The following is a 24,715-nucleotide window of genomic DNA, read 5'->3' on the forward strand; positions in this document are numbered from 1 at the left end:
TTTTTTTGCCTTACTCGGTTTGTAACAAAGTTGGAGCTAAAAAAACTATTTTTTTTATATTACAATTCTAAAATTTAAAATGTCAATGTTATCGCTTACTATTAGTTTTTATCGTAACATACATATTTTCAAGTGAAATCCACTATTATTCAATCCGATTTTTCCGATTATCTTTTTTCTCGGTAAAGAGGTTAGTAAATTACCGCACCAAAATGCTCTTCCGATCGCCGTTGTAACATAGCCGATATAGAAAGTTCGAGCATGGGCAAGCGCAAGGACAAGAGGAAGAAGAAGGGCGGCGGCGTCGATCAGCTGGCCGCGGAGGATCGGGAGCGTCGCGCCGAGCTGAGCCAGGAGCTCGGCCTGGCGGACAAGAACGCGCGCAGACTGCGCCAGTCGTGGCGCGAAAAGCTCACCAGGTCGCAGCTGCCCTTAATCAAGGAGGACGTGCGCATCGCTTGGCACGCCTTCGAGCACGAGCTCGACAATCGAGATTACAGGTGAGAAATGTATATCATCGTGTGCTTTTTCGTGGCTTTCTCCTCGACAAAAGCCATGACTCAATGACTCTCCTCTTTCATCAGCATCAGCATACTGCTCGACTGCCAGAAGGAGACGGCGGGCCGCAAGCACAAGAGCGACTCGCTGCACGCCCAGCAGATCGACCAGCTGATCGAGCTCTATCGGCGCAAGCTGCTGCTCGGCCAGGAGGACGAGTACCGCAGGCACGTGCAGCTCAGCCTCGGCCACGAGCAGGACTTTTACGAGGCCGCCGCCGAGGCTGGCGAGCGCGGCCAGGAGCATCTGCGCGTCAGCCTGTTCGGCAGCCAGGAGGAGAGCGAGCGCCAGCTCGAGCTTCTGCACTCGCGCACCCAATGTAATAACGATGATAAAAAAAGCAAAGCTCTATTTCTCCGAAACGATAGATGTGGTTGAAAATAAATCGTTGCATATATACGCGCGTAGCGAGACTGGACACGCTGATCGAGAGCAACGAGCTGGTGCGCAAGGCCAATCGCGAGACTCTGCGCGGGCACTCGCTCGAGTACAAGCTGCAGCTGACCAAGGCCCTGCAGGATTACGAATCGGAGACGGCCGACAAGCGCAAGGACTACGACAAGGCCAACGCCAAGGACGAGAAGTTCCGGGCGAGCATCGGCCAGCAGGCGCAGCGCCTCGGGCAGCTCCAGCTGCGGATACAGCGGCTGAGGCGCGACTGCCAAGAGTCCAGGGCCCGGGCCGAGGTGCTGCTGCGCGATCATCGCTTCGAGTGCGACTACTTTCAGGCGGCCTACACGGCCATACAGAGTCGGCTGATCTCCGGTGCGACGATGCCCGAAAACTCCCCCGTCGAGAGTCGGCGAGGATGATTCCAATTTTTTTTTCGTTGCCTTTTCCACAGAGCAAAAGTTCGACAAGTGTCAATTGACGCGCAATACCATGGCCTTCGACGAAGCCGTTCACAGACTGAACGACCATTACTCGAAGATCGAGCGCATTTTGACGGTGATCGAGCTCTGTCGCAAGTACCAGACCATCGGCGATTGTCAGCTCATCTATCCGCTGTCGTCGTCGTCGTCGCGACCCATCAGGGAGAGAGACGAGACCTACTTGGATACCGAGAACGCGGCCGATTCGTTCATCGATTACCTGAAGAGGACCGAGCTTTTCTCGAGGAACGACAATCTGTTCCGGTCGTTGCACAAGCTCGCCGGCCAGATTCTCATCGTCGAGAGGCAGAACGATCGCTTCAGGGAGCAAGCTCGGCAGCTCGGTAGCGAGTTGCAACTGTGGAAGAAGAAGCTCAAATTGTGCATCGAATTTTATTCCGAGTCGACTCGAGACTCGCTCGACTTGCAGTCGAAAACCACAAAGTGCGCATGTTGAATCGATCTTCATTATTATTATCATCTATGAGAGTTTATTTGTTGATGGGTGAGAAAGAATATAATGGTTGTTTCGTTGGTGAAAAAAATGACTTTTATTAGGAACTTAATGAACTATGGTGTTTTACAAACACCTCGAAAGTACACTGAGTTTCGTTGAAACGTGGACAAATAAATTAAATAATTTTTCTTTGCGGTAATGATAATTTTTTTCATTCTCGTCCATGTGCGACAAAAATGTTTATTTTTCTTTTTTGCACTGTAGGTAAATTCCTCATCGAATAAATAAACTCATTTTTCTTCATCGTGCAGCGGATAGTTTACGATTCTTTGCGATTTGAGATAACATTTTATTACCAGCTAAAAACGTGATCGTTCCAAGTATCGACAGATATCGCAGTGTCGTGAACATGTTCAATTGTAACCAGAATACTCCGAACAGAACGAAAATACCTGTAAAATAAAAATTTCATCGTTATTATCTGGCGAAAATTGCTTGAAGCGATGAATTGAAATTGAATTTGAATGTTCAAACAACTATGATTTTGTTTTATAAATCTGTAGAGAATATCGGGCTGCAAATGTGACAAATAGTTGTACACTTGTGAAAAATCCTCTTATTAATTTTTGCTCAATTGAAAACACAATGGTATATAGAGATACACACCTGTCAAGCATTGAGCACATACTATGAAAAAAGTATTAAAAATGATATTTACCTCCTAATCCTAAATGGAATGTGATAGCACTGATGGAAAATGGGAAATTGGAAATGTTAACTCCAATTTTAGCCCACAAAAATATCAGTAAGAAAATTGGAGCGATGCATAAGCCTGAGAATAGATTGGAGACATACTCTGGAGGTCGCTTTTCTGGTTCACGGAACATATGCTGTAAATAGAAAAAGTAAAAATGTTATGAATTTGTTTGAAAAGATATCATGATTCTAAAAAAATTCAATTGATAATCCAAAAAATTGTCATCATATTACGGTATAATTACAATAACAATTATTGCAAATGCTAAGTGTAACAATGATTTTTAATCTGTCAATGATTTGGAGGTGGCAAAAGTGTGAGATACTTTTTGTCACTAACGAGCATTGACATCAACAAAATTAATTACGATTATATTTCAAACAATTACCTTAATTTCTGGTTTCTTTGTGTATACATTTGGTTTCTGTCTGTACGTAGATTTATCGGCTACATCCGAAGCACTAGGTTCTGGGAATTTCAATGCAATAGTTCCCAGTGTCCATTCAAATGAGTTACTCAAGATGGCATCGCCAATGATGAGTTCGATTTTATAATCTCCACTCTGATAAGCGAAATTTTTGGATTCTGCTCCTACTTGCATATCAAATTTGTATGTATGAGAAGAATCTGGCTCGGCAACAAATATTATTTCTTGACTATTTTTATTGTTGGAGTCTTTAGTCGATAATCGTACAAACGCCTGATGTACTCGCATTGGTTTATCTTTGAAGGCATCTTTCAACAAAAATCTAATTACAAGTTTTTGTTGAGAATCAGCTTCAATTCTTTCCTTCAATTTTTCAGGATGAGCTACTTTGACTAATTTTGCTTGAGTTGTTTGATCAGCATCGGCAGTTCCAATTTCCAACGAACTGACTTTAACTTCAGTGAGGACTTTAATTAATACTGTATTAGTTGCTGAGCCTGCAGATACAGCAATTTTATAAAACCCAGGTTCTGGGGTAGATGTCATGAAGTTCAAGGAATATACTGTCCTGAAAAAGTTAATCATGACATTAGAATTACCGATTTTAACGCTATGAGATAAAGTAAATTTTTATATCATAAAAATGTTTGTTAAAATTAATGCTTTGACTGCATTGAATCAATATGAGTTAAGCATAATTATAACATTTAATTTCCCCTAAGCGCATAACTGATTTAAGATAGACAAAAACCAGCAAAAAATTAGGGATATTTATATCAACAAAAAATCTTTTTACTTACTTATCATTGGAAGCAGCTTCAAAGTTCTTTTTGCTAACAAAAACGACATCATCTCCTTCTTTGGTAGCTGTATTAGCAATGACATTTGATATTGATGGAACAGGGTTACCAAGAAGATCGCATACTTTGATATGCACAAATGGTTGTTTAACTGAAATAACGACACCATCTTCCTTCAATGTTATGCAAGTTGGTTTGTAAAATTCATTAGTGGCCAAAGTATTAATTGACGACAAAAAGTTAGCGACTCCCTTTGGAGTTTGCACAGATCGCCGAGACAAGAAATAATTGGCTAGTTTCACAATTTGCAATTGAGTTAAAGGTGCTTTTTTCTTCAAAGACTGCGATAGCTTGAATACTCCATTGACAAGTAAGCTTGTAACAGACAAGCCACCTTCAAACTGAAGATATCGTCCATCTACTTCATCAGCTTGCACCATAGCATCTTCGATGTGGTTGAATGCAAATGATCCAGAAGATCCGAGATGAGCAGCAATGTGGAACACATATGCTAGACTACATTAAACCTCGTTAATAAAAGCTTTGCAATTCCAATTTATTATGAGCTATCTATCAGATACTCACTTCAATGGACTATCATCTTTTTTGAGAGCAAGTTGTAACGTTTTTACAAGCTTGTTTACTGTAACCTCTGGAATCTTCTGGTTTAGTAAATTCATAGCGCTAACAGAATAATATAATTCTGCAACAGTAGAACCATCTTTATCCAAAATGGTTTTGACAGACTGAAAATAAAAGTTACATGGGTGAGTTCAAAATCACTTAGTTTTTTGAAAATTAGTTTATTTCTTGTTGTTGCAATCAGTAATTAAGTTTGTCTTCAAAAACTTTGCAGTAGAACGAAAGTTATATTAAACATCATGTAAATTCAGTCACTCATGGACTTGAATGAAATGAAAAAAATTATAATGCTAAAATTATAATGAATAACATACCTTTACAAGATTGTCCAAGTTCAAAGATTTGGGTTGACATCTTTCAGCGGATTTCCATGAGTTAGCTACATAAAACAGCTGTTCTGCTGTTAAACGTGGCTCCTTAGATGTTTTGATGAGATATTCACAAGTTTCCTGTAAAAATATTAAAAAATTTAAAGATTAATATTCAATTTGACAATTGATTATCAAATAAGATGCAAAAGCAAATACTCAGAAAGACTAATCGTAAATTTACATATATAATTTCAATATTGACAATTTTCATCATAAAATAAATCGATTAAATTCAGATTGAACAAATAGTAATTGAATAAAACTCACACCAATCAATTTTATTGGTTCTTTCATGTGCTTGTATCCAACAATAGCATAATGTAAGGAAGCCAGATCCTGGAATTTGAATCCAGGTTCAAGAACTTTCTTGAGACGTAATTTATCATCTTTGGTCAGGTAAGAGTTGGTTGATGTTGGAACATCAGCTGCTATCAACTCACCCACCACTAGGGCTAGGAGCAATATGGCCCCGAAGACTGTAAAATTAAAGTATCGTTAGTCTAATCATGAATTTTGATTGTTGATTTAGAATTGTTATTTGATTCATAATTATTCTGCTACTGTGTATATTAATTCGATTTAAAATTATGATTCTGTACGTGGCATCATAAGAGTATGAGTACGTTTCTAACCTGTACTACTTTATGTGCTTTTTCTTGAATCGATATTGATAAAAAAAGGATGATTAAGTATATTACTATAATTCTGAATCAATATAAATTGAAAGTTTGTTGTTAATCAAGATTTAAATGTAATCTTTGCAAATGTTTCATTCAAAATGAGAGTCAAAAAGTTGCAGCACATGCAAATTTCCGAACAGGCAAGAAAACCACAAGTTCGCGATAAAAAACAACGGTCGAGCAATAAAAACGCACAACGATATTAGCGTCAAATTATCCGCTAACGATTAATGATAAATATTCAATTATTATTACTCACAGTTCATGTTTGCTGCAGCAAAATTTGCTAGCAAGCCGGCCGCCACGTCGGCTTCTCTCGGAATATGGCTCTTCACTCATTGCGCGAGTCGGTTAAAATGGACGTTAGTTCGCAACGTATCGCGACGAGCTTGACGCGATAGCTTACCGGAAACTGACGTAGCGGCGGCCTCCACAAGTTCAACAACCTTGACGGCGTTAAGAGTTTCCGTTTGGGACCACGCAGAATTTGAAATGAACCAAAATGATCTTACGAAGGATTGTCCGGACTATTTCACCCAATAACTGTTGTTGATGCCAAAGTATGCAATCATGGAAATGCATTTCAGCTGCTAAAGGCAATAAAACATTTTGTTGTCATTCGTTATGTATGGAAGTGCCAAGCTCTAAAGATTCGTAACGGGATGCATAATTATATTGTAAATTCCTAAAACTTTTTCTTAATTTTCACTATTTTGAATGTTACTATTTAGCCTTCAAGGTAAATAATTTTAAACATCAAGAAATTTGTTGAAAATTGTAACTTTCAATTACTTGATTAAAAGCTTAAAAAAAGTAACTTATAATTGCCAAACTGTAAAATTTTAATTGTTTCGTGTAACCCTTTATCTTGTTACTTTTCACAGATTAAAATTATGTAATACCTACATCTAAAAACGTTATTAATTGTTGGTAAAAATAGAATATTTAAATGGGTTTTCATATCAGTATTATTAGTATTTATTTGCTTCTTGTCATAATAAAAAAATTTTTACATTAAATGTACAATAGGTAAACTAAGTTTGCTTTTGAAATAGTTTACTGTTAATTACCATCTAAATAGCCGTACACACTTTAGTCATTTAAATGGCTACACGTTATCTGTATTTACGTGTATCCAACATAATTTGTAATAATCGATTTGAATTTCTAAAAACTGGTCAATCCTTATAATAAACATTGTATAAATAATTTTCGTGTGTATCATCTACGACTTAAATGAAATAAATACACTTAAACGCTACAATTGAAAATCTGCTATTAAAAATGCTTGCAAAATGTATCAATTATTACACATCACACAATCTTGTTTTATATATTTACAAAAATGATATCAATATACTGCACTGAACTGAAAAATTATACATTATTATGATTTGTAAACGATATCAGTAAAATAGATTCAATTTACACAATCTACAAAGAAGTATATATTGAACCTTACATTCACTTAATGTTTATATTATTTATATTATATTTTATAAACTAAAAACATATCTCTTTGTCGTCGCAAGTTGCCTTTTTGAGAAACCCAATTTGAAATAATTGAACACTTGTTATTTTACATTTTGTACCAGAGTTTTTGTATGGATTTGATACACGTCACTCCAAATGCCACTTCATTTTATACTTTGTGTAGAAAGAAAAATATTTTAGGTCCCTGAAGAAGATTCACGCATTTCCATGGCAGCTAACTCTTCTTCTGCTTTCTTCATAATATCATAATCGCTTAATGAACTTAATGTACTCTTTGTTTCTTTTTTAGACGAAGATTGCACTTCACCAAGAAGTTGATCAGTACTAGCTGTTTTAGTTAAAGCAGGTGGAACACCCTCTCCACCCGGTGATGTTAAAAATGTCGCGCCAGGTTTGGGCAAAAAAGTCTCTGCTTTGGTACTTTCTTGTCGTTTAACGTTTGCCAAAATTTCTTGAAGATCTGCTGGAATTGTAATGTTAGAAACTTTTTCTAGTATTCCTTGAGGTGGTGGTGTAAATGACCCAGTATCGGTGGGACTGTAAGCTTCAGTTGCCTTGGCAGCACTTTCTGGAGGGTCTAAACCCAAGCCCTGAAACAGCAGAAAAGTTGAATATTTTTTAAGTGAACGACTATTTAACAGATCATTGAAAGTATAATAAATTTATTTAATAAAATTTTACCGGTAAAGTTATACTGGATTCATTTAAAAACGACGAACTGATGTTTTGGATTTGCATTTTCTTTTCTTCAATTTGCCTGCTGAGTTCTTCCATTTTTCGTTCAAGTTCTGTAGAAGGTGGATTCGATTCTGATGACTTGGAGTTTTCAGCTCCTTCATCATCTAGATTCAAATCAACTGGCGCTCCAGGACTATACGGTTCGTCGTCGTCTTCTTGACGGAACGCAGTAATCGAATCATCTGCTTGAGGAGTTTTTGAAGCAATGGGTGATTGCTTCACAGCAGTTGCAACTCGACTGTTCATCAACTCAGACGACATAGGCAAGGCAAGATCGTGTCCCGATGACGATGGTGTTGAGGGAGGAGGAGTATAGCTACGATCAGTTTTCAACATTTTAGTTGGTACAGGGGTCGTGGCGACCGACTGTCGCTTTCGACGATTGTTTGCAACAATGATGCCCAACAGTAAATGTCCATCTTCTACAAGACCTGGTGGTTCTAAAGGCAATAATACAGATGGTAACTGACTTCCATGCGATAAAGGCATAATGTAAAAATCTTTCACAAATGGAGACACATTCCCAAGAACACCAAGACGATTGCGACTATCGAGGTAGCTATACAGAGTTATATAGGGGATTTTTTCCTCGTCATTGATGGCTGTAAGTTTTATGACAATGATCTCTTTGTTATAATTTTTCTTCATTTTTCCAATATAATCCCAAACTGTAGCAGGATTGATCCGACCAACGACTTCGAATGAATCTGGTACTTCTTCGAGCAATTCTTTGGAATTGCGACTGACGTTTTGGGCCGTGACATGGAATTTAGCGACATCTTTCATATAAACACAGCCTTTCCATACAGTCTGAACAACGGCAGCTTCATTGCGCTGTTGTTCGGTGATGTCAGGTGTGTGAATGGTGACCGTTGAACTCGGTTCACGGTCCGACAGATCAGACTCATTTCCGTCAGTTGGTGCAACAAGTTGGGGCATCGCCATGGGCTCATCCTCGATGTGCTTCCAGAGTCTTGGTTCTTCGGTACCTGATTTATCTGCGACATTCGATCCGGTCGCAGTTGGAACGCCAGATTCAGATTTTTCGGGTAATTCCTTACCCTTGTCATCGCGCCGATGTTTACGATCTTTGTGTGACCTCGAATGACTACGTTTGCGTTTCTTTTCGCGCTCTTTATCTTTTTTGCGAGAGCTTTTGTCGTGATCTTTTTCACGATCGCGATCTTTATGCTTTTTGCTTGATTTGCTTCGATCTCGATCGTGACTGTGCTTACGTCTTGTGCTTTTGTCGCGCGAATGGCTACGCCGCCGTTCTCGTTCGCGATCTTTTTCCTTGCGACGACGTTCCTCTTCTGGTAACACCTTGGCTTTAGTTTCAGGCTCTGGTACAGTGGAACTGATAACTTCTGGTGTGTCTAGAGCAGTCTCAATTTCTTGCACTGTAGGAATGTTGTCTTTGCTTTCAATAATTTGTTCTCCTTTGTGAGATTTTAAAACGATAGATTTTGCTTGAGCCATCATGTCGAGTTCATTCTTTTTTATCATTTCAAGCTGATGTTTGGTTTCATTCTCGCGCCACTCCGCTAACTCTTGACTTGCCATTTCTTCAGGACTGAGTTTCACAAGAGCTTCGGGACTGATAGATCGATCAGCTATTTTGCGAAACAATGTTAAATTTTTTGGGTCTTTGATATTGAATAAAAGCCTTCGATACTGCGCTTTATATTTGGCGCCCGTATCTTTGAAAAACTTAAGGAGTTCAAGTTCGATTTGTAAAACAAGTTCGTTGACTTCTTCTTCGCTTAGCTTCAAATCCGAAGTTTCCTTAATTCTAATCAACATCATTTCTGCGAGAGTTTTTCGTATAGTAATACGAAGATTTTCAGGTTCAGTCGGTTTTTTCACTTGCGGTGTTTTAGTCACAACTTTGTTCGTTTGTTGTGATACTCCTGGAGATTGATGTTGTTGAGATGTTGATGCCTTAGGTTCTTGAATTTTTTTAGACGATGTGACTTTAGGTGTGGATGTGGCTGGCAATTTTTGAGACGATTGAGGAGTCTTTACATTTGCAGATCTCGCATTTGGTGTTGAAATTCGAGATGGTGTTGCAGCATTAGCTTGCACTTTATCAGGCCGTTGCAAAGGCGTGGAAATTCGTGACTGAGGTGAGTCCACTTTCTTAACATCAGCAGCAGTGATAACAGTTTGTTTAGTGCCAGGAATTTTGGTAAATACCATTTTTGTTGTTGTTTGATTTGTCGGTTTCCCCGGAGAGATTTTGTTCTAAAAATAATTCAGGTACAAAACTTGTTAATTAAAGAACATTCACTCGTATTTTCAACACTGTTACAGCAATATAGCGGTAAAAACATTTAAAATTCGTTAAAAAAACTATTAGTTAAAATTTTTTATAAATTAATGAACTTACGATTTTACTTCCTGCAGGTTGAATTGTTGCAACATTTTTTCCTCCAGTTTTTATTTGAATAGTACTCAGATTATTTGAATTGACCACTTCATATGATGGATGTTCTTTAAGCCATGTTTTCAAGTTGTTTGATGTTGGAGCACTGGCGCCTGTAACATAATGAACATTTATAAAAAACGCTTTAATAAAGTCTATACACTAAGGAAATATATGAGACTATATTTGCCTTTCAAAATTTTTCCAGTACTTTTTTGGTAAACAATTATTTTTGCCTCTGGTTTTATTTTAGGAGTTTCAATTTTAGTTGTTTTTATTTGTGGTGTACCTGATTTTTCTTTCATTGATTCTGCGTGTACTAATATACATGCGTCAGAACAATATATGCTCGCTTTTCTAGCTTCTTTTTTGCAAACCACACATTGAGTACCTCCCGATGGTGAAACGACATTTTTTCCAGTATTGGAGTGATGTGCTTGCTTTGGAGTAGTTACATTAGGATTCGAAGGAGATGGAGTTACACTTTGCTGATTCGATTGAGTATCGGAGCTACTTTTTCTTCGTCGTGGAGTTGATTTAGCTTTATTTTCTTCGTTCTTTTTAGCTTTGCAATTAGGACAAACCCATTCAATTCCTTTCTTTTCCATTTCCTCACCTGTTGAAAGAGAAGATAGATCTGCGTTCAAGATATAACGAAAAATTTATTAAAACATATGCAAATTAATCAGTATTGTTTATGACAATGAATGATTAATGTGGTTGACTGCTACATGATCTCAAATTGTTTTTGTGGAATCCATAAATCGTTTTCCATTTCGACTGGTTTTTGGACGAAAACTTTTTGAAACGACTCAAATAAAATTTTATTAAATAATTTTATTTTATTTTTACATCCCTCTACTTAGAAGCTAAAATACAAACCTAATGTTTTTGCATTCATGCAAAATTTACTAATAAATAATTATCATAATTTATTAAAATTCATTACATTGTAAATAAAATACGAAGCATTGCAAATGAGCTAAAAGAAATCCTTTATCTAAGAATAAAATTACTAGCCACCAGATATCAGAGGGTAAGCGTTTTTTAATGTAAATCTTAAACAAGAGTTTAATAAGATTTTTATGAAAATAAAGAATTAACAATACAGCATATCATTATTAATTGAACATAATGCATACTTTTTAAGAGAAGTAATTGCAAATTGCAAATAATAAAAGAAATACTAAAAAACAATTTCAACAGTCAACAGAATGATGATTGATAAATGAAATGGAGAAAATATTATTTTTTGGAAGAGATTACACATCAATAGCGGGAAAAATACATATAAAAAATTCCACTACTGATATTAAGTTTTTCAAATTTAAAAAGGTTAAACATTAAATTTTAGAAAACAAACGTGTATAAGACAATAACCATCTGTTTCTTAAAAAATTAATATCAGTGATTCTAAATTAATTTTAATCTTTTCATAGTTTAAAGCATAATGTGAAAATGAGAATTATAGAAAGGAATATATAATCTCACTCAAAAAATATATACTAATAAAAATGCGATGAAATTTTAAGCAGAATGTAATTCAAGATTATCTCACCCATTGCCGTTGTAACGTGAACGCATTTTCCATGAAACCATTCTTCACAGATATCACAGCATATCATAAACCTATTATTGTGCGGTTGTCTGCATATACACCACAATTTATTGGGATCATCTTCCTCTTCGCCTCCGTCACCATCACCTCCATAATCATCGCTCATATCATAAATCATGTCTTTCTTTTGTAAGCTCACTTGAGATGGTGTCCTCCTAATATAATATTCATAGCATTAAAAATAAAATTTAAAGTTTTCAGCTTTTCAAAATAAAAAAAATACAAACATTGTTCTATCAGTTTTTATTGATTCATCCATTTTAGTTTGTTGCTGAGTTTTTTTAGATTGTAATTTTGAGTTTTGTTTTTGGGGAGTGTCTGTTTCAAACATTTTATCACATTTGGTTTCTTTTACATCTACTTTAGCTTGTAACTTTTTACTGCGAGTTGCAGGAGCTTCAATTGGTGGGAGAGTTATAACTCTACCACCTCTAATAATTTGTCTTGCTTCTTTCACAACTTTTTTTCCTGATGGTTCAGCTGCTGATGATATTGGTGTTGATGGAGTACTAACACTAGCAATAAGTGAAGTATCAACCTCTGAGTTTGAAAGTTCTGCAGTTATTGTTGAAATAGATGTTTCAGTTATGTCAGGTAAAAGAGAATCGCCAGCTTCAGGATGTGGATCAACCAATTCACTCTATAAATCATGTAAAAACAGTTTAAAAGTGTAATCGAACTTGAATCATAATTTTAAGGCCTTCAACTAAACTTACATGATCCAAATCTACCCCTAGAGTTTCCTGTAAAATTAACGCTTCAGCTAACAGTACTTCATCTTTTGGAAGTTGTTTTTCAGCCTCCATTCCTAATGTAGCTAAAAGATGTTCATCACTGTCAATGCCACCTGTAATTAAAATCGAGTTTATGAATATGAAATAATATAAAAAATAGACAAACATGATAATCAGCTAAACTTGAAGAATTTTTCTATGAAATTTAGAAGTCAATAATAAATGATTTTATAATTTCCTCTGAAAAACTTACTTTCTGAAATATCGTTATTCAAAGAATTATCCCTTTCCATTATTGGACTATTCAAATTATCATGTGGTACGGAATTTGGAGCTAATAAAAAATAAAAAAAAAATTACATGCAAATTAAAAAAGAATAAAAAGTCATGACTTTTTTTACAGAAAAAGTAAATAAAACAGCATTATATACTGATAAGTTACAAAAGCTACCGATTAAAAATAGTAAATTACTTGAATCTAATGTTGGTTGCAATAAATCAGTAATTTCCATTTTTTCATTGATTGGAGCATTGGTAGCAGGATCAGATATAGATGATCCAGAATTAGGTTTCATAGGCAAACCAATATTTTCAGAGTCATTAAGTGACATATCTTGTCCTTTCAATATATTTGTTGCATTAAATGTTTCCATAGGAATATTGACAGCTGCAGTAGGCTCAGAAGAAGTTGTAGATGTTACTGAATTTGTGTTCAAATGGTTGGTTACTGTAGATGTGGCCGAGCTCGTAGAGACTGATGATGTAAAACTTTCAGATACTTTCATATCATTATTTGAACCAACTCTTCGAATAATATCTGGAGTAGAAAATAACGCTGGACCGAGCGCATCAACTACAAGTGAATCGGATTTTCGATGTTCCTTTTTCAAAGGTTTTTTTTGTACAGCTCCTGAAAAGAAAATAATAATTTTTACTCAATGATTTTCATTTCTCTTTGTTTTCCATTTCCAAATTTGCTTACCACTTTGAATTTTAATTTCCGGTTTTGGTAATTCTAATGGTTTATTTACTTCTACTGGTGAATCTAATTTCTTTTTTTCTTTTTTAATTTCCATTGGTTTCATCTTTAATTCTGTTGCAACAATTTTTTGAGGAATTGTTATATTTTGGGATGTGCAAGCTACATTTTGAACTTCTGTTGGTAAAGCCTTATGTTGTACATTTGATGGCATTTCTTTTACTATTACTGGAGTCGTTAATGTCTTTATCTCTTTGAGAATAGGAACTTTTGAATTAGACAATATTAATTTATCTTTTGGAAGCATGACTTGCTTTTTTATGATATTTTTACTATCATGAAGATTTGCTGCAATGTGTTTCTGAACAATTACAATTTTTTGATTATTTCTATCGGCTCCTGGTTTTGTAAGAATCATATCACCTTTAAACATATTGGCACTAATCAAATTAGCTTTCACTTGATTTGTTGTTTGTAGCAAATTGGTTTCTACAACTGGAGTTTCTTTGACAATAGGTACCGATGGCAAAACTTCTTCTTTAATCTTACCTCCCATTGTTTTCAAAGTTTTTTTAGTTTTAGCAGGAATAGACTTTTCTGGTGTAATTTCTGATTCTGGATTGTTCATTGAATTGACCGCAGCTGACATTTCTGTACTTAATCTTCGCATTTGATCATTATCAATCAATTTGTTACTTCCTCTTCGACGCGAAGAGCTAGTACTACCACCCCTTGTTGTTAAACCTCGTCTACCACCTCTTGACCTTACTGTTTTTCTTGAAGTTCTCGCTCCAAAATCACTATCATTATCAGATTCTGTTTGTTCTGAAGATTCTGATAGAGAGAATAAACTTTCATCTTCCACTTCTGCAACATCTTTGTTATTTTTAACTTCGCTGGATGAAGAATTCAATGCAGCACGTTGATTTTTGCCTGTAGATACTTTTGGTGCTGTGGCAACAGGTGTCATTGAAGTGGAAGCTCTGCGTAAACGACTACTCGTCGAAACTGGCTGTTTAACAATTTTTGGAGGTGATGCTATGGACTTAACACTTGGAGGTACTGGTGAAGAATTATTTGCGTTAATGGAAGAAACTGGCATGAGCATGGAAGCTGTGGCTTTATCTGTACTAATTGCATTGTTTGTATTTGATGAATTCATGTCAAGCATTGAATCAGTTGATTTAGTTTCAGCTGGTGCAACTTTATTCGTGTAACAATGATCCAGCTCTATAGCATACCGAATATTATTCTGTTGTTCCTCTACTGTCAACATATCTAAAATTGAAGAAAAATCTAATTTAATAAAACATAATACAAAATTAAATTATATGTATATAATTAACATACCAAGCATAGCAGTAACATTTTCTCCTAATATTTTTTTAGCTTCTTCACTCTGTAAGGCTGTCTCTAGCCTTTCTAATTGTTCAGGATCCATTTGCATTAGTGGATCAAGTAAACCACTAGAATCTGTTGCATTGTGATTAGCACTATTTTCAGGAGGAACATATGATGGAGGATCCACTGTCAGAGTTAAATTTCCTTCAGAGATGTCATTACTAGTTTGAGTCATTCTGACTACACTCACATTGGCATTTGTCTGGTTAACTAGAAAAATTACAGTTAAATTAGTTTAAATTTTATGCAAAATATAAATCTTATCACATTGTTGTTTATCAATTTTAACAACAATTCTTGCGTCAGATTAAGTATTTTTTACACTCACTTATGAGATTTTGGAGAGTATCCTGATCCACAGATATGACGCCATTGTCATTGACCATTAAGATGAGGGTGTCGTCCTTCTTGGAAACGCCCTCCGGGCTTTCCATCACAAATGAATTCGACATTTTTCTGATCTGTCAATCGAGCAAAATGTGTTAGGTTATATAGTAGGTTATAACGTGTCTAAAATCATTTTACTAATGATTCTTTGTCTTATTGCAAGCGATCGAACTCAAGCGCACACTCGGTACTCGAACTCGGTACTGGGAAATTGCAACTATCTCTCGCGAACCGGCTCTATACAAGTCAAAAAAGAAAATAAATGAATGAACCTATGTGCGCTGCTCTATACGCATTGTTGTAAACTGGGACGTGTGCGGGAAAAAGTGCGCGAAACCGCCGGCACGCGAGTATCTTAACGCGCTTGCAGAAGTTCAAAATTACATCAATAGGTGTCTTTTTTGACTTTTCGATTTTGACACATTCGTCTTTTCGACCTACACTTGCTTTTTTATGCATAAATATGAAACAGGGAGAGCACGTTGTGTGCGGCAATATTCGAACCGCAGCGACGATGTCGCACAACTCGAACCCGATGTTCGTTTTTATTCCATTTCAATTTCAAAATCACATTTTCGTATGAAATTCGAAAACTGTAACTAGCCGTTGGGGTAAATATTTACATTTGACTCGGAGTAACCTTGCGATGAATACATCAATAAACTTCGCTCGAGTCCGAGGAGATAAACATCATAATTACTTTTTACACCTTTCGACGCGAAAAAAGAATAAACACTAACATTTTTTTTTTAAGCGAGCCACATCGATATATTCAATTTTTTTTTTCTCACAAATAAATCATGCACACACGTACGGCTAATGTGACACTTACATTTTTAATGCTTCGATTCACAATTCATGTTTTTTTTTTCTCTCTTTTCACGCACACGCTCGTCGGGTATCGTAGTCGAGGAAAAAATCTGTCATCGGAGCATGAAATAATCGTGTACGTGTGCGTGCGTGTATGTGTGTGCGGTTTATTTATCGCGAACTCGCGAAGCAGTCACTGCACGTATTATACGTATACGTATATACACACGGACAATAGATCGTAATATCGTGGGCAGCTCACAACACGACGAGCAGCAGTAGCAGCATATAAGCGCAGATCGTGCAGTCGAGATTATTTAGCGGCCACAAGGCGTAAAATGTTTTTTTTTTTTTTGCAGTCACAACGCACGAATTTTTATTATTTTTTTTTTTTTATTTATTGCCACAACCGAACATAGTCTGTGTGTCTCTTTCTCTCTCTCTGGCCTCGCGCACGAGTGTGCCGCCGACGCACGACGAACTCTGTGTGCGTGCGTGTGTGTGTGTGGCTGCGTTGTCGTGTGTTCGTTCGCAATATTATTTGCACAAGCGACGAACTGATGGCGAGGCTGATGACCAGCGGCGGCGGCTCGAGTTCACGACTAGCGTTACGGTACGGCTCGTCGGCTCGAGGCCTGATTTAGCGTCGACGAAGTAGAAGAAGCCGGTGCCGTTTCGCACTCGGTCGTAGCTGGAAAACATAATGAACTCTTTCCCTCTCTCTCTCTATACATATAACATGTATGTAACGAATGCCGTGGCTCGCCGACGACGACGCACAATAATCACACCGAGTTATGTATATTAACGTCGAAGCACTGCAAGCGAGAGAGTCGAGGCACTGTATAATGTGGCGGCGGCGGTGGCGGGCTCGACGATCAAGGAAGACGCCGAGAGCCCGCGACGAGCAGAGAATTCGCACTACTACTCTCTTATGCTATGTGTAATATGCACAGGCAAAAAAGTTGGCGGCGACGGCGGCAACGCCGGTGATTTAATAATGCATGGCCTATGCGGGGAGCGAAGGCGTTGCAACAATTTCCCGCGTAAATGGCCGCGGGTTCCTCTCTCTCTCTCTCTCTCTCTCTCGCTCTATGCACTTGCGTTGCGCGTGCAGGTCGGCCTCGGCAGCTAGCTAGCTTAAGCTAGGGCCTGGCCTGGCACAAGCTCTCACGCACACACACGCACTCTCGCAGCTGCAATTCGCGCGGAGCTCTCTCAGTCTGCGATGCGATGATCTACGGAAATAGAGTAGCGCGAGTAGCCTCGTCGTGGCCCGCGGCCGCCGATGATACTCTCGAGACGATCGTAGTCGTCGTCGTCGTCGTCGCTGCTGCTGCTGCTGCAGGCGCAGCGGGTCGCACCAGCGGTGCAGTATTGGTATAAGCGGAGCGGCCGCGAGCAGCGAGCAACGCCGCCATCTTGTTATCAGTGTTGTCAATGCACGACGCTATATATATGTATATATCGGTGGTAAGTAGTAGTAGTAGTAGTAGTAGTTGCGAGTGGTGGTGGTGGTGGTGGTGGCAGCGGCGGCGGCGACTCCGTTTTTTTTTTTTTGTTGTTGCGTGTAGGCGAACCTTATGTACGAGTCGTCGTCGTCGCCCGTCGGTGGCGTCACTTCGACGATATGCCTGCGCGCGGCCGGGTTCGGTCGGTCTAGTCGGCTGCACTCGGCACTCGCGCACGGCTGCAAGGAGCGATCGCGATTTATTATATCTATCTAATACACTGCCCCTCTGCTGCTGCTGCTGCTGCAGTAGTAGCGGGCGAAAGGCTTTGCTCTATAGCGCGCAGATTAGCGCGACTCTCGCAGCTCTCGGCGCACGTATATTTGCATGTACATATAGATATACGCGACAATATGCTCCTTTGTATATAGCTATATAATAAGTTCTACTACTTATGTGGGGAGTGCAGTGCTGCAGTTCGCGGCCTGCTCAGCAGTTGCACTGCAGTCTGCAGCGAGGCGCCGATACTGTAGGTGTGCCCGCGTTGTCTCGTAACTCTTATTATATGCATTACGACACGACCGAAGTCCGGCGCAAAATGTTATCCCGCGAACCGCAGACTGCAGCTGCGCGATCCGCCCGAATTCCTCGAATGCTGCCCTGCACGAAAGTTCGCAGACTCGAGTAAGTTTTATATACGCGTGTAATATTGGGCTCGGATGTGGAGCACAAAGGGTTGAGAGTCGCGCGCACGCAAATCTTGGGCAAAGAGAGCTGTTACAACGCCGTATACGCGATAGTTGCAAGCTGATGCGGGGGAGGGGGAGCCAAGCTTCGAGACGAGCGTCGTCTACGGGAGGGAACTTTTTGTACGCCACACCCGCGCGAGTACGAAGCTCGAACTGCCGTGTCTGAGCCTTGTCGCAAGTCGCAACTAGCGATTTCAGAAAGCATCCTTATTTACAAAAGTTCTCTGAATAGTAATTGTTACTCTTTGCCGTGACACCGAATATTTCAAATTAATCAACGAATGTATTGAAGTATAACTTACCTAAACAAAATCTTCACTTTCAAAATGATTCGAACGTGTGAGCAGAGATGAATTTTAAACGATTATTATAGAACGTCGATACAATGCAATTTTTCAATAAAAAAGAAGACGAGAAAAACTGCGAGCTAAAATAATTAATTTAGAACCTTTCGACTCTCGTCATCTTGTTACGAACACAATATTATGACTTATAAAATCATCGTTAAAATTCGAATATAGAATCTTTGAAAATTTTTCATGGTTTAATTAACTTCAAATTTGACCGCCGGGCGCCGCGTCTCTCCGATTACCGTCATGCGTCATGCGTACTGTCACATGCGTACAACACACCGACGCGTCAATCATCAATTCATAGTCTTCTTTCTACATGTGCGCATCGAATACACAGCAGTAGAAGCTAATCTTTAACCTCGAAAAAGAACTTAAACTTGTGCGGTCAAACACACGTTGTGTCGTAAAAAAGTGTTTTTTTTTGTGTTGTAAAATAAATAAATAATTCACAATGTTGCGAAGGCAAGCGCGTTTACGCAGAGAGTATCTCTACAGAAAATCCAAGCAGGATCAATTGAAAACGATCCAAAAGAATAAGGATCAAGTGAAGAAAAGTCTTGATGAAAATCGTGTTGTTCCCACGACTTTAAAGGACAAAGCTTTGTATCTCATGAGAAAATCAGAATACGAAGATGCAGGTCCTCAATTATCAGTGGCTCATGGTACAGAAATGGGTGGTGCAGCTGGCACCAACGAAGATGATGAATATCGCTGGGCTGGTGTCGAAGATCCCAAAATTGTCATCACAACATCCAGAGATCCCAGTTCTCGTTTGAAAATGTTTGCCAAAGAGTTGAGATTGATTTTCCCCAACTCACAGAGAATGAATCGTGGTAATTATGAAATGAAGCAGCTGATCGACGCTTGCAGAGCCAACGCTGTCACAGATTTTATAGTAGTTCACGAACACAGAGGCGTACCAAACTCATTGGTTATTTGTCACTTACCTTATGGACCAACTGCCTACTTCACCATGGCTGATGTCGTCATGCGACACGATATCCCTGAAATTGGAACAATGTCAGAACAATATCCACATTTGATTTTCCATAACTTCAAGACCAAGCTTGGTTTAAGAACAATGGACATTTTGAAGTATCTGTTTCCAGTTCCAAAAGAAGACTCCAAGCGAGTAATTACTTTTGCCAATCACGACGATTGGATCGTGTTCAGAAATCATACTTACAAAAAAAACAAGAAAGATGTCGAATTGGAAGAAGTAGGGCCAAGATTCCAATTGAAACTCTTTAAAATCATATTGGGAACTTTGGAATCGACCAATGCTGCAGACTCAGAGTATGAATTGAGACCTTACATGAACACCAGCCACAAAAGAAGATTCTTATCAGAGGAGGATGGATGGAAACAAGAAGACGAAGAAATGGAATAACTATTTCCATTTAAATGTATATAGAAAATATTTAAATTTGAGTTTACAAATTTTATACATTATATATACTTGTAAGCTTGATTTAACATTTTTATACTCATTCTGTACATATAGGATAGATTAATTTTATAAAAGAAAAAAATAAAACATAGTTTTAAATTAAATTACAGAAATTAACATACTGTTATTTAACTCGCCAATCACTTCATCAAAAAACTCATTGTGTATCAAAAGCTAAATGATTAATGAAATTATTAAATTCTTCACTAGTACAGTAAAATTATTCATTGTCATTGAGAAACAAAATAAGACAAAGATCACATAAAATAATATATTCTTGAATTGAGTTTGATAAATGCAGCTGTATCTATAATAAAACATTTCACTTCACTGTAACATAATATTGAACAGTGAAAAAAATAATGAAATTTGAAAATACCGATCGATGAGATTATACTCATTCAAAACTGCAGTCACACAATGCACGACCCAGCAGAGGCCATTAATCACGATCGATCTTTCAAATCCTCGCGCTAATCGAGTGACGTCGCGTTATAAATCGCCGACGTATATCGCGCACGTAACAACGCCAAAATCGCAGTACTAAATATCGGTAAGTATAATGCACATGTCGCGCAGAACTATAAAGCACCACTGGCGCGGTGGGGAGTCGGATAAAGAGGGATATCATATAATAGGGAGGCGCGTTGCGAGCGGCGTAATATAAACATTGCTTGTCGCGCGGCGTCGTCGCGAGTACACATATTATTTTGCACGTGCGACTTTTTTCCCCCTGTCATCGTACACACCGATCGACTGCCTGTTGATTGCTATATTATATAGAGAGAGCACAATTTTTCCATAAATTTATTTAGGCCCTGTATCGATTCTTATATATAGGGTGTGCACACCGCAGACGCAAAACATTGTATAAAACATCTCCGCGAAGCAAATGACAAGAGCGTAAGCACACGCGTAATATTTGAGGCTATGAAAATTCGTCGATCGTAACTGCGCTTTCACGGCCGGATAATTTCGATTTTCTAAAAAAGAATAAAGCACAAAATTTCCAAGTGTCGCGCGTATCTTGTGCCGAGTGGGGGTGTGTGGGTTAAAGCCGGAGAAAGAAAAATAGTTTTTTCTGAAAAATCGCAAATTCGTCGAATATATACAGCAGAGAAGATGGAACACTACAGATACAACTGCATCGGTGGCGTGTGCCCCCGCAGGGTGAGTCCGAAATAATAATATTACGATACGATTTATAGGTAAACTGTCGAACTATAAGAATTTCAAAGCTCGTATCGATTATATCGCGAACGTTAATTGAAACGTCGAAAGGATGTTTTGCGTAGATGTATACGCGATTTCGAGATTGAAATTATTTAAATAGTTGACTATAATATTCGATTTTTACTGAAATGTCAATCCAAATACGGCCCCGCGTGTACAGGTCGAATTACGCAACCAATATCAATCTCTTTTCCAGCGCGTGTGTGTCAAAGCTCATTGAAACGATCATCGGCTGCTGCTGCTACTCATCCAATTCAGCTTTGTTATAGCGCGCGGCAAAGGTTTCCTCGCTTTTTGTAATTCGTTTCGACAATTACATCACGCGTGGGTGTGCTCTGTATAGTGGAAAAACGCGTCTCGCCTTGAACGCGTTTTTCGCATTCGATCGACGCGCGCGCGCGCAAAAACGATCGCGTACATATAAAATATCTCGATGGTTTCGAGTGTTATACCGCGACGCGAGAAAGACTTTTCTATAATTAAATAAAACGCTACTGCACCTCTGCCTCTTCTGCATTGCACACAAGGCTGCTGTGCCTCTTGGACCGAGCGAGCTCGAGCTATAGTATAGCTCTGATCGCATTTGCGGCATTTTTTCGTCGTCGCGCGTCTTTGTGTATTTTGTGCCGCACAAGAGCTATGCACACGGCTTCTTTTAATTATATCCGAGAATAGAAAAAGATCGTCATATATAGAAGCTGACTTATATGAGATCCATAACTCGCGATAATATAATTGTCCTCGCGCCTTACAAAAACTCGAACTTGGAGCATATACGCGAGCGAATAACATTTTTTCTTCCGGATAATTAGCATATATAAATCGATTAAATCTTCGCTTCTGCACTTGTATATACGCGCGGGGGCGCGTCGTGGAAAATATATATACCTAAACGCGCGATGATCTCACACACGCGCCCGCATCGTTGACGTATATCGTTTTACGCGCGGCCGGAACCGATCGATAGATTTATGTAAACGCATTGTCGGCACATATAAATATAAAATTCGATCGATGTCATTCTCGCGTGCTTCTTATCACATATATATCGTTTATATGCTAATTAAATTTCGCCGACTGGTGCATGCTTGACGTGCAGCAGTCGTGTAAAATCGGTATATAAATTTCGACCGTTGCTACTCCAAATTTCGCAATCGACCTGTGCCTATATTATAACACACCGTTGTTATTGTGTGTGTATAGGTGTACGCATCAACTATAAATAAATATATACACACAAACACAAACGCGTTCTTTCTCGCTCGCATGCGAGACATTGAGTGCAAATTAGAGGCCGGCGCTCGGCGGCGATTCTCTCAGCTCTCTCATATACTCGTCGCGAGCCTCTCGATTCATCGCAGGCGCACGTTATTCATATTTTACCTATTTAACACAAAAGTCAATTGGCGTCGCGTCGAGCAGCAGATCAGCATCGGTACACAGCTGGAGTATTATATAGAAGAGCCGATCACGTTGCGCGAGGATTAGAGAGAGAGAGAGAGTCGTACCTTCGTTCGTCATGAAGAGCACGTGGAGAGACAGAGACAGAGTAAGAGAGGCAAAATAGGATGAATTAGTACCTGTGTAACTAGTATAGTGGTGGTAGTAGTACCCCCCCTTCCCGTGTCTGTACTTAACGCGCGCGCGTGTACCTCGACGACTCTTTAATATTGTTATTCTCGCGTTTGCTCCGATTAACAGATATACAGTTTTCCGTGCTACTGTGTATACCTCGTGCGTGTGTGAATTTTTGGAGCGAACCCCCCCGGTATCGAGAGATAATATATAACGTGTCGTCACCTTTGTCGTCGTCGCCGCAACCCCCTCGATCATGTCACAAGTGGTAAAGCCTTTTTTTTTGTTTCTTACGTATAGGTACGGGCGATTTTTGGTTTCGATCAGGGATAAATCGACACGTCACGCGATGGGATCGCGCGAGCCGCTTGTATATATACAGTACGCTGTATATAGGCATAATAAAATAAACGCACGGCTATATAGTTGACGTTAAATTTCTCGAAATAGATCTCGTTTGCGAACGAACGCGTGGGAGGAGGCGCGCGCGATCTGTCAAATTTCCAAGTCGAGCGCGCGCGCCCGCGAATATAACGCCTATAGTCAGTAGTAGTGGTACAGTGTTTTTTTTCAAACGACGAACGATCTTTTTTTTTTTATTTACAGGACTTTCGCAGGCCGCTGGATAAGGAGACACGGGCCGAGGACCTGATCGTCGTGCTGCACACCACCTACACGGGCCTCAAGGGCCTGCCCGGCTACAGCGTGAGCGCCGACGGCCAGGAGTACTACGACGCCCAGCGGTACATCGATTGCGACGAGGTGTATCCGGGCGTCTTCATCGGCGACGGGTAAGCGCGACCGCATGATCGAGCTTCTACGCGATGTTATCGTATTTTATTTATTTATTTTTTTCATCGCTGCAGACAGACCGCGTGTAACAAGCAGTACCTGTGCAACCGGATCCACGCGACGCACGTGCTCAATGCCGCCGAGGGCAAGTCCTTCGGCTACGTCAACACCGACGCCAAGTACTACGCGGGCACGGGCATCGAGTACATGGGCTGCCACATGATCGACGCGCCCAGCACCAACATCAGCCAGTACTTTTACCCGGCCGCCGACTTCATCGACAACGCCCTGCGCAAGGGTGGTAAGCACCCTTAATTTCTTTTTTTCATTACTCGATACGATATTATGTGTGATTTGTAATTCACAGGCAGGGTGTACGTGCACTGCGTGCAGGGCGTGTCGCGCAGCGCCACCCTCGTCGTGGCCTACCTCATGATCAAGAAGGGCATGCTGGCCAGCGAGGCGCTGCGCACGGTGACGCTCGCCCGCAACATACAGCCCAACAGCGGCTTCCTGAGACAGCTGGCCGATCTCGACAATAGCTTAAGAAGATCGCGATCGTGAAGAGCGCAAAAACTTACCAAACGTTATCCGCATCGCGAAGTATTTTTGTTTTCTCGATGTTCTACTATATATACACTTATTGTTGTTATTATTATTATACAATGTCGGTAGCGATTATTTATTTTTTGTATAACAAGCATTGATCGCTATTAGAAAAATCGTAAGTCACGCGTGAATCAAAGTTGTTATTTATTCCGATCTTATGAATTTTAAAGGACGATGATTTGTATAGTTATTTTTTTTTTACACACGTGTTAAGTTGAAAAATTCACTGTTTTCGGTTATGCTAATTGTTTAGAGGTATTTTTGTAAGTATCGATTACTTCGTTTTTGTACGATCACTACTAAAAAGAAATACTCAAATAAAGAAACATTCAGTATGCTAGATCGATCTGGTA

At 39.1% G+C, this 24,715-nt stretch overlaps 5 protein-coding genes across 10 annotated transcripts; 3 read left to right on the forward strand and 2 right to left on the reverse strand.

Annotated features, from left to right (window-relative positions):
- Positions 1-261: 261 nt before the first annotated feature.
- On the forward strand, positions 262-1,887 carry LOC106658132. The gene is made up of 4 exons (XM_014379954.1): positions 262-500; positions 585-877; positions 967-1,323; positions 1,403-1,887. The coding sequence occupies exons 1-4, from the start codon at positions 262-264 to the stop codon at positions 1,885-1,887; spliced, it is 1,374 nt and encodes a 457-aa protein (XP_014235440.1).
- Positions 1,888-1,957: 70 nt separating this feature from the next.
- On the reverse strand, positions 1,958-5,899 carry LOC106658169 (dolichyl-diphosphooligosaccharide--protein glycosyltransferase subunit 2). The gene is made up of 8 exons (XM_014380006.1): positions 5,824-5,899; positions 5,152-5,360; positions 4,828-4,962; positions 4,457-4,617; positions 3,872-4,387; positions 3,033-3,639; positions 2,606-2,777; positions 1,958-2,339 (listed from the first exon to the last, which is right to left on the reverse strand). The coding sequence occupies exons 1-8, from the start codon at positions 5,828-5,830 to the stop codon at positions 2,188-2,190; spliced, it is 1,959 nt and encodes a 652-aa protein (XP_014235492.1). The 5' UTR covers positions 5,831-5,899; the 3' UTR covers positions 1,958-2,187.
- Positions 5,900-7,038: 1,139 nt separating this feature from the next.
- On the reverse strand, positions 7,039-17,601 carry LOC106658168 (death-inducer obliterator 1). Of its 5 annotated transcripts, none has more exons than XM_014380002.2 (13): positions 16,173-17,601; positions 15,282-15,414; positions 14,903-15,163; positions 13,556-14,830; positions 13,046-13,483; positions 12,827-12,907; positions 12,556-12,686; positions 12,067-12,479; positions 11,780-11,994; positions 10,412-10,858; positions 10,186-10,334; positions 7,740-10,040; positions 7,039-7,648 (listed from the first exon to the last, which is right to left on the reverse strand). In XM_014380002.2, exons 2-13 carry the CDS (start codon positions 15,403-15,405, stop codon positions 7,235-7,237), a joined length of 6,249 nt encoding a protein of 2,082 aa, XP_014235488.1. In that variant the 5' UTR covers positions 15,406-15,414; positions 16,173-17,601; the 3' UTR covers positions 7,039-7,234. The 5 variants fall into 5 exon arrangements, with proteins under 5 accessions (XP_014235488.1, XP_023316747.1, XP_023316749.1 ...); XM_023460979.1 differs by lacking the exon at positions 16,173-17,601 and adding an exon at positions 15,725-16,064 and having other exon boundaries at positions 10,412-10,837; XM_023460981.1 differs by lacking the exon at positions 16,173-17,601 and adding an exon at positions 15,725-16,064 and having other exon boundaries at positions 10,511-10,858.
- A 123-nt stretch (positions 17,602-17,724) lies between these two features.
- Positions 17,725-20,118, forward strand: LOC106658156 (U3 small nucleolar ribonucleoprotein protein IMP4). The gene has a single exon (XM_014379986.2). The coding sequence runs from the start codon at positions 19,155-19,157 to the stop codon at positions 20,091-20,093; it is 939 nt and encodes a 312-aa protein (XP_014235472.1). The 5' UTR covers positions 17,725-19,154; the 3' UTR covers positions 20,094-20,118.
- Positions 20,119-20,851: 733 nt separating this feature from the next.
- Positions 20,852-24,704, forward strand: LOC106658179 (dual specificity protein phosphatase 3-like). 2 transcript variants are annotated; one of them, XM_014380020.2, is made up of 4 exons: positions 20,852-21,323; positions 23,568-23,752; positions 23,828-24,054; positions 24,121-24,704. In XM_014380020.2, exons 1-4 carry the CDS (start codon positions 21,276-21,278, stop codon positions 24,315-24,317), a joined length of 657 nt encoding a protein of 218 aa, XP_014235506.1. In that variant the 5' UTR covers positions 20,852-21,275; the 3' UTR covers positions 24,318-24,704. The 2 variants fall into 2 exon arrangements, with proteins under 2 accessions (XP_014235506.1, XP_014235507.1); XM_014380021.2 differs by lacking the exon at positions 20,852-21,323 and adding an exon at positions 23,040-23,229.
- Positions 24,705-24,715: the final 11 nt, after the last annotated feature.

This window comes from Trichogramma pretiosum, unplaced genomic scaffold (genome assembly GCF_000599845.2).
Source record: "Trichogramma pretiosum strain Unisexual culture from Peru unplaced genomic scaffold, Tpre_2.0 scaffold56, whole genome shotgun sequence".
NCBI lineage: Eukaryota > Metazoa > Arthropoda > Insecta > Hymenoptera > Trichogrammatidae > Trichogramma > Trichogramma pretiosum.

What these genes read in the sequence shown, in the direction of transcription:
- LOC106658132 (XM_014379954.1), top strand. Translation starts at nt 262, where the DNA reads ATGGGCAAGCGCAAGGACAAGAGGAAGAAGAAGGGCGGCGGCGTCGAT. An exon ending in TCTGCACTCGCGCACCCAAT is followed by an intron (nt 878 to 966) that starts GTAATAACGATG and finishes ATACGCGCGTAG; the next exon opens with CGAGACTGGACACGCTGATC. An exon ending in ACAGAGTCGGCTGATCTCCG is followed by an intron (nt 1,324 to 1,402) that starts GTGCGACGATGC and finishes CCTTTTCCACAG; the next exon opens with AGCAAAAGTTCGACAAGTGT.
- LOC106658169 (XM_014380006.1), bottom strand. An exon ending in AACCAATAAAATTGATTGGT is followed by an intron (nt 4,963 to 5,151) that starts GTGAGTTTTATT and finishes ATATTTTTACAG; the next exon opens with GAAACTTGTGAATATCTCAT. An exon ending in ATTCCATTTAGGATTAGGAG is followed by an intron (nt 2,340 to 2,605) that starts GTAAATATCATT and finishes TTTATTTTACAG; the next exon opens with GTATTTTCGTTCTGTTCGGA.
- LOC106658168 (XM_023460978.1), bottom strand. Translation starts at nt 15,799, where the DNA reads ATGCATAAAAAAGCAAGTGTAGGTCGAAAAGACGAATGTGTCAAAATC. An exon ending in GAATAACGATATTTCAGAAA is followed by an intron (nt 12,687 to 12,826) that starts GTAAGTTTTTCA and finishes TTTTAATTACAG; the next exon opens with GTGGCATTGACAGTGATGAA. An exon ending in TCACGTTACAACGGCAATGG is followed by an intron (nt 10,859 to 11,779) that starts GTGAGATAATCT and finishes TCTTGAACGCAG; the next exon opens with ATCTATCTTCTCTTTCAACA.
- LOC106658156 (XM_014379986.2), top strand. Translation starts at nt 19,155, where the DNA reads ATGTTGCGAAGGCAAGCGCGTTTACGCAGAGAGTATCTCTACAGAAAA.
- LOC106658179 (XM_014380020.2), top strand. Translation starts at nt 21,276, where the DNA reads ATGGAACACTACAGATACAACTGCATCGGTGGCGTGTGCCCCCGCAGG. An exon ending in GTGGCGTGTGCCCCCGCAGG is followed by an intron (nt 21,324 to 23,567) that starts GTGAGTCCGAAA and finishes TTTTATTTACAG; the next exon opens with GACTTTCGCAGGCCGCTGGA. An exon ending in GGCGTCTTCATCGGCGACGG is followed by an intron (nt 23,753 to 23,827) that starts GTAAGCGCGACC and finishes TCATCGCTGCAG; the next exon opens with ACAGACCGCGTGTAACAAGC.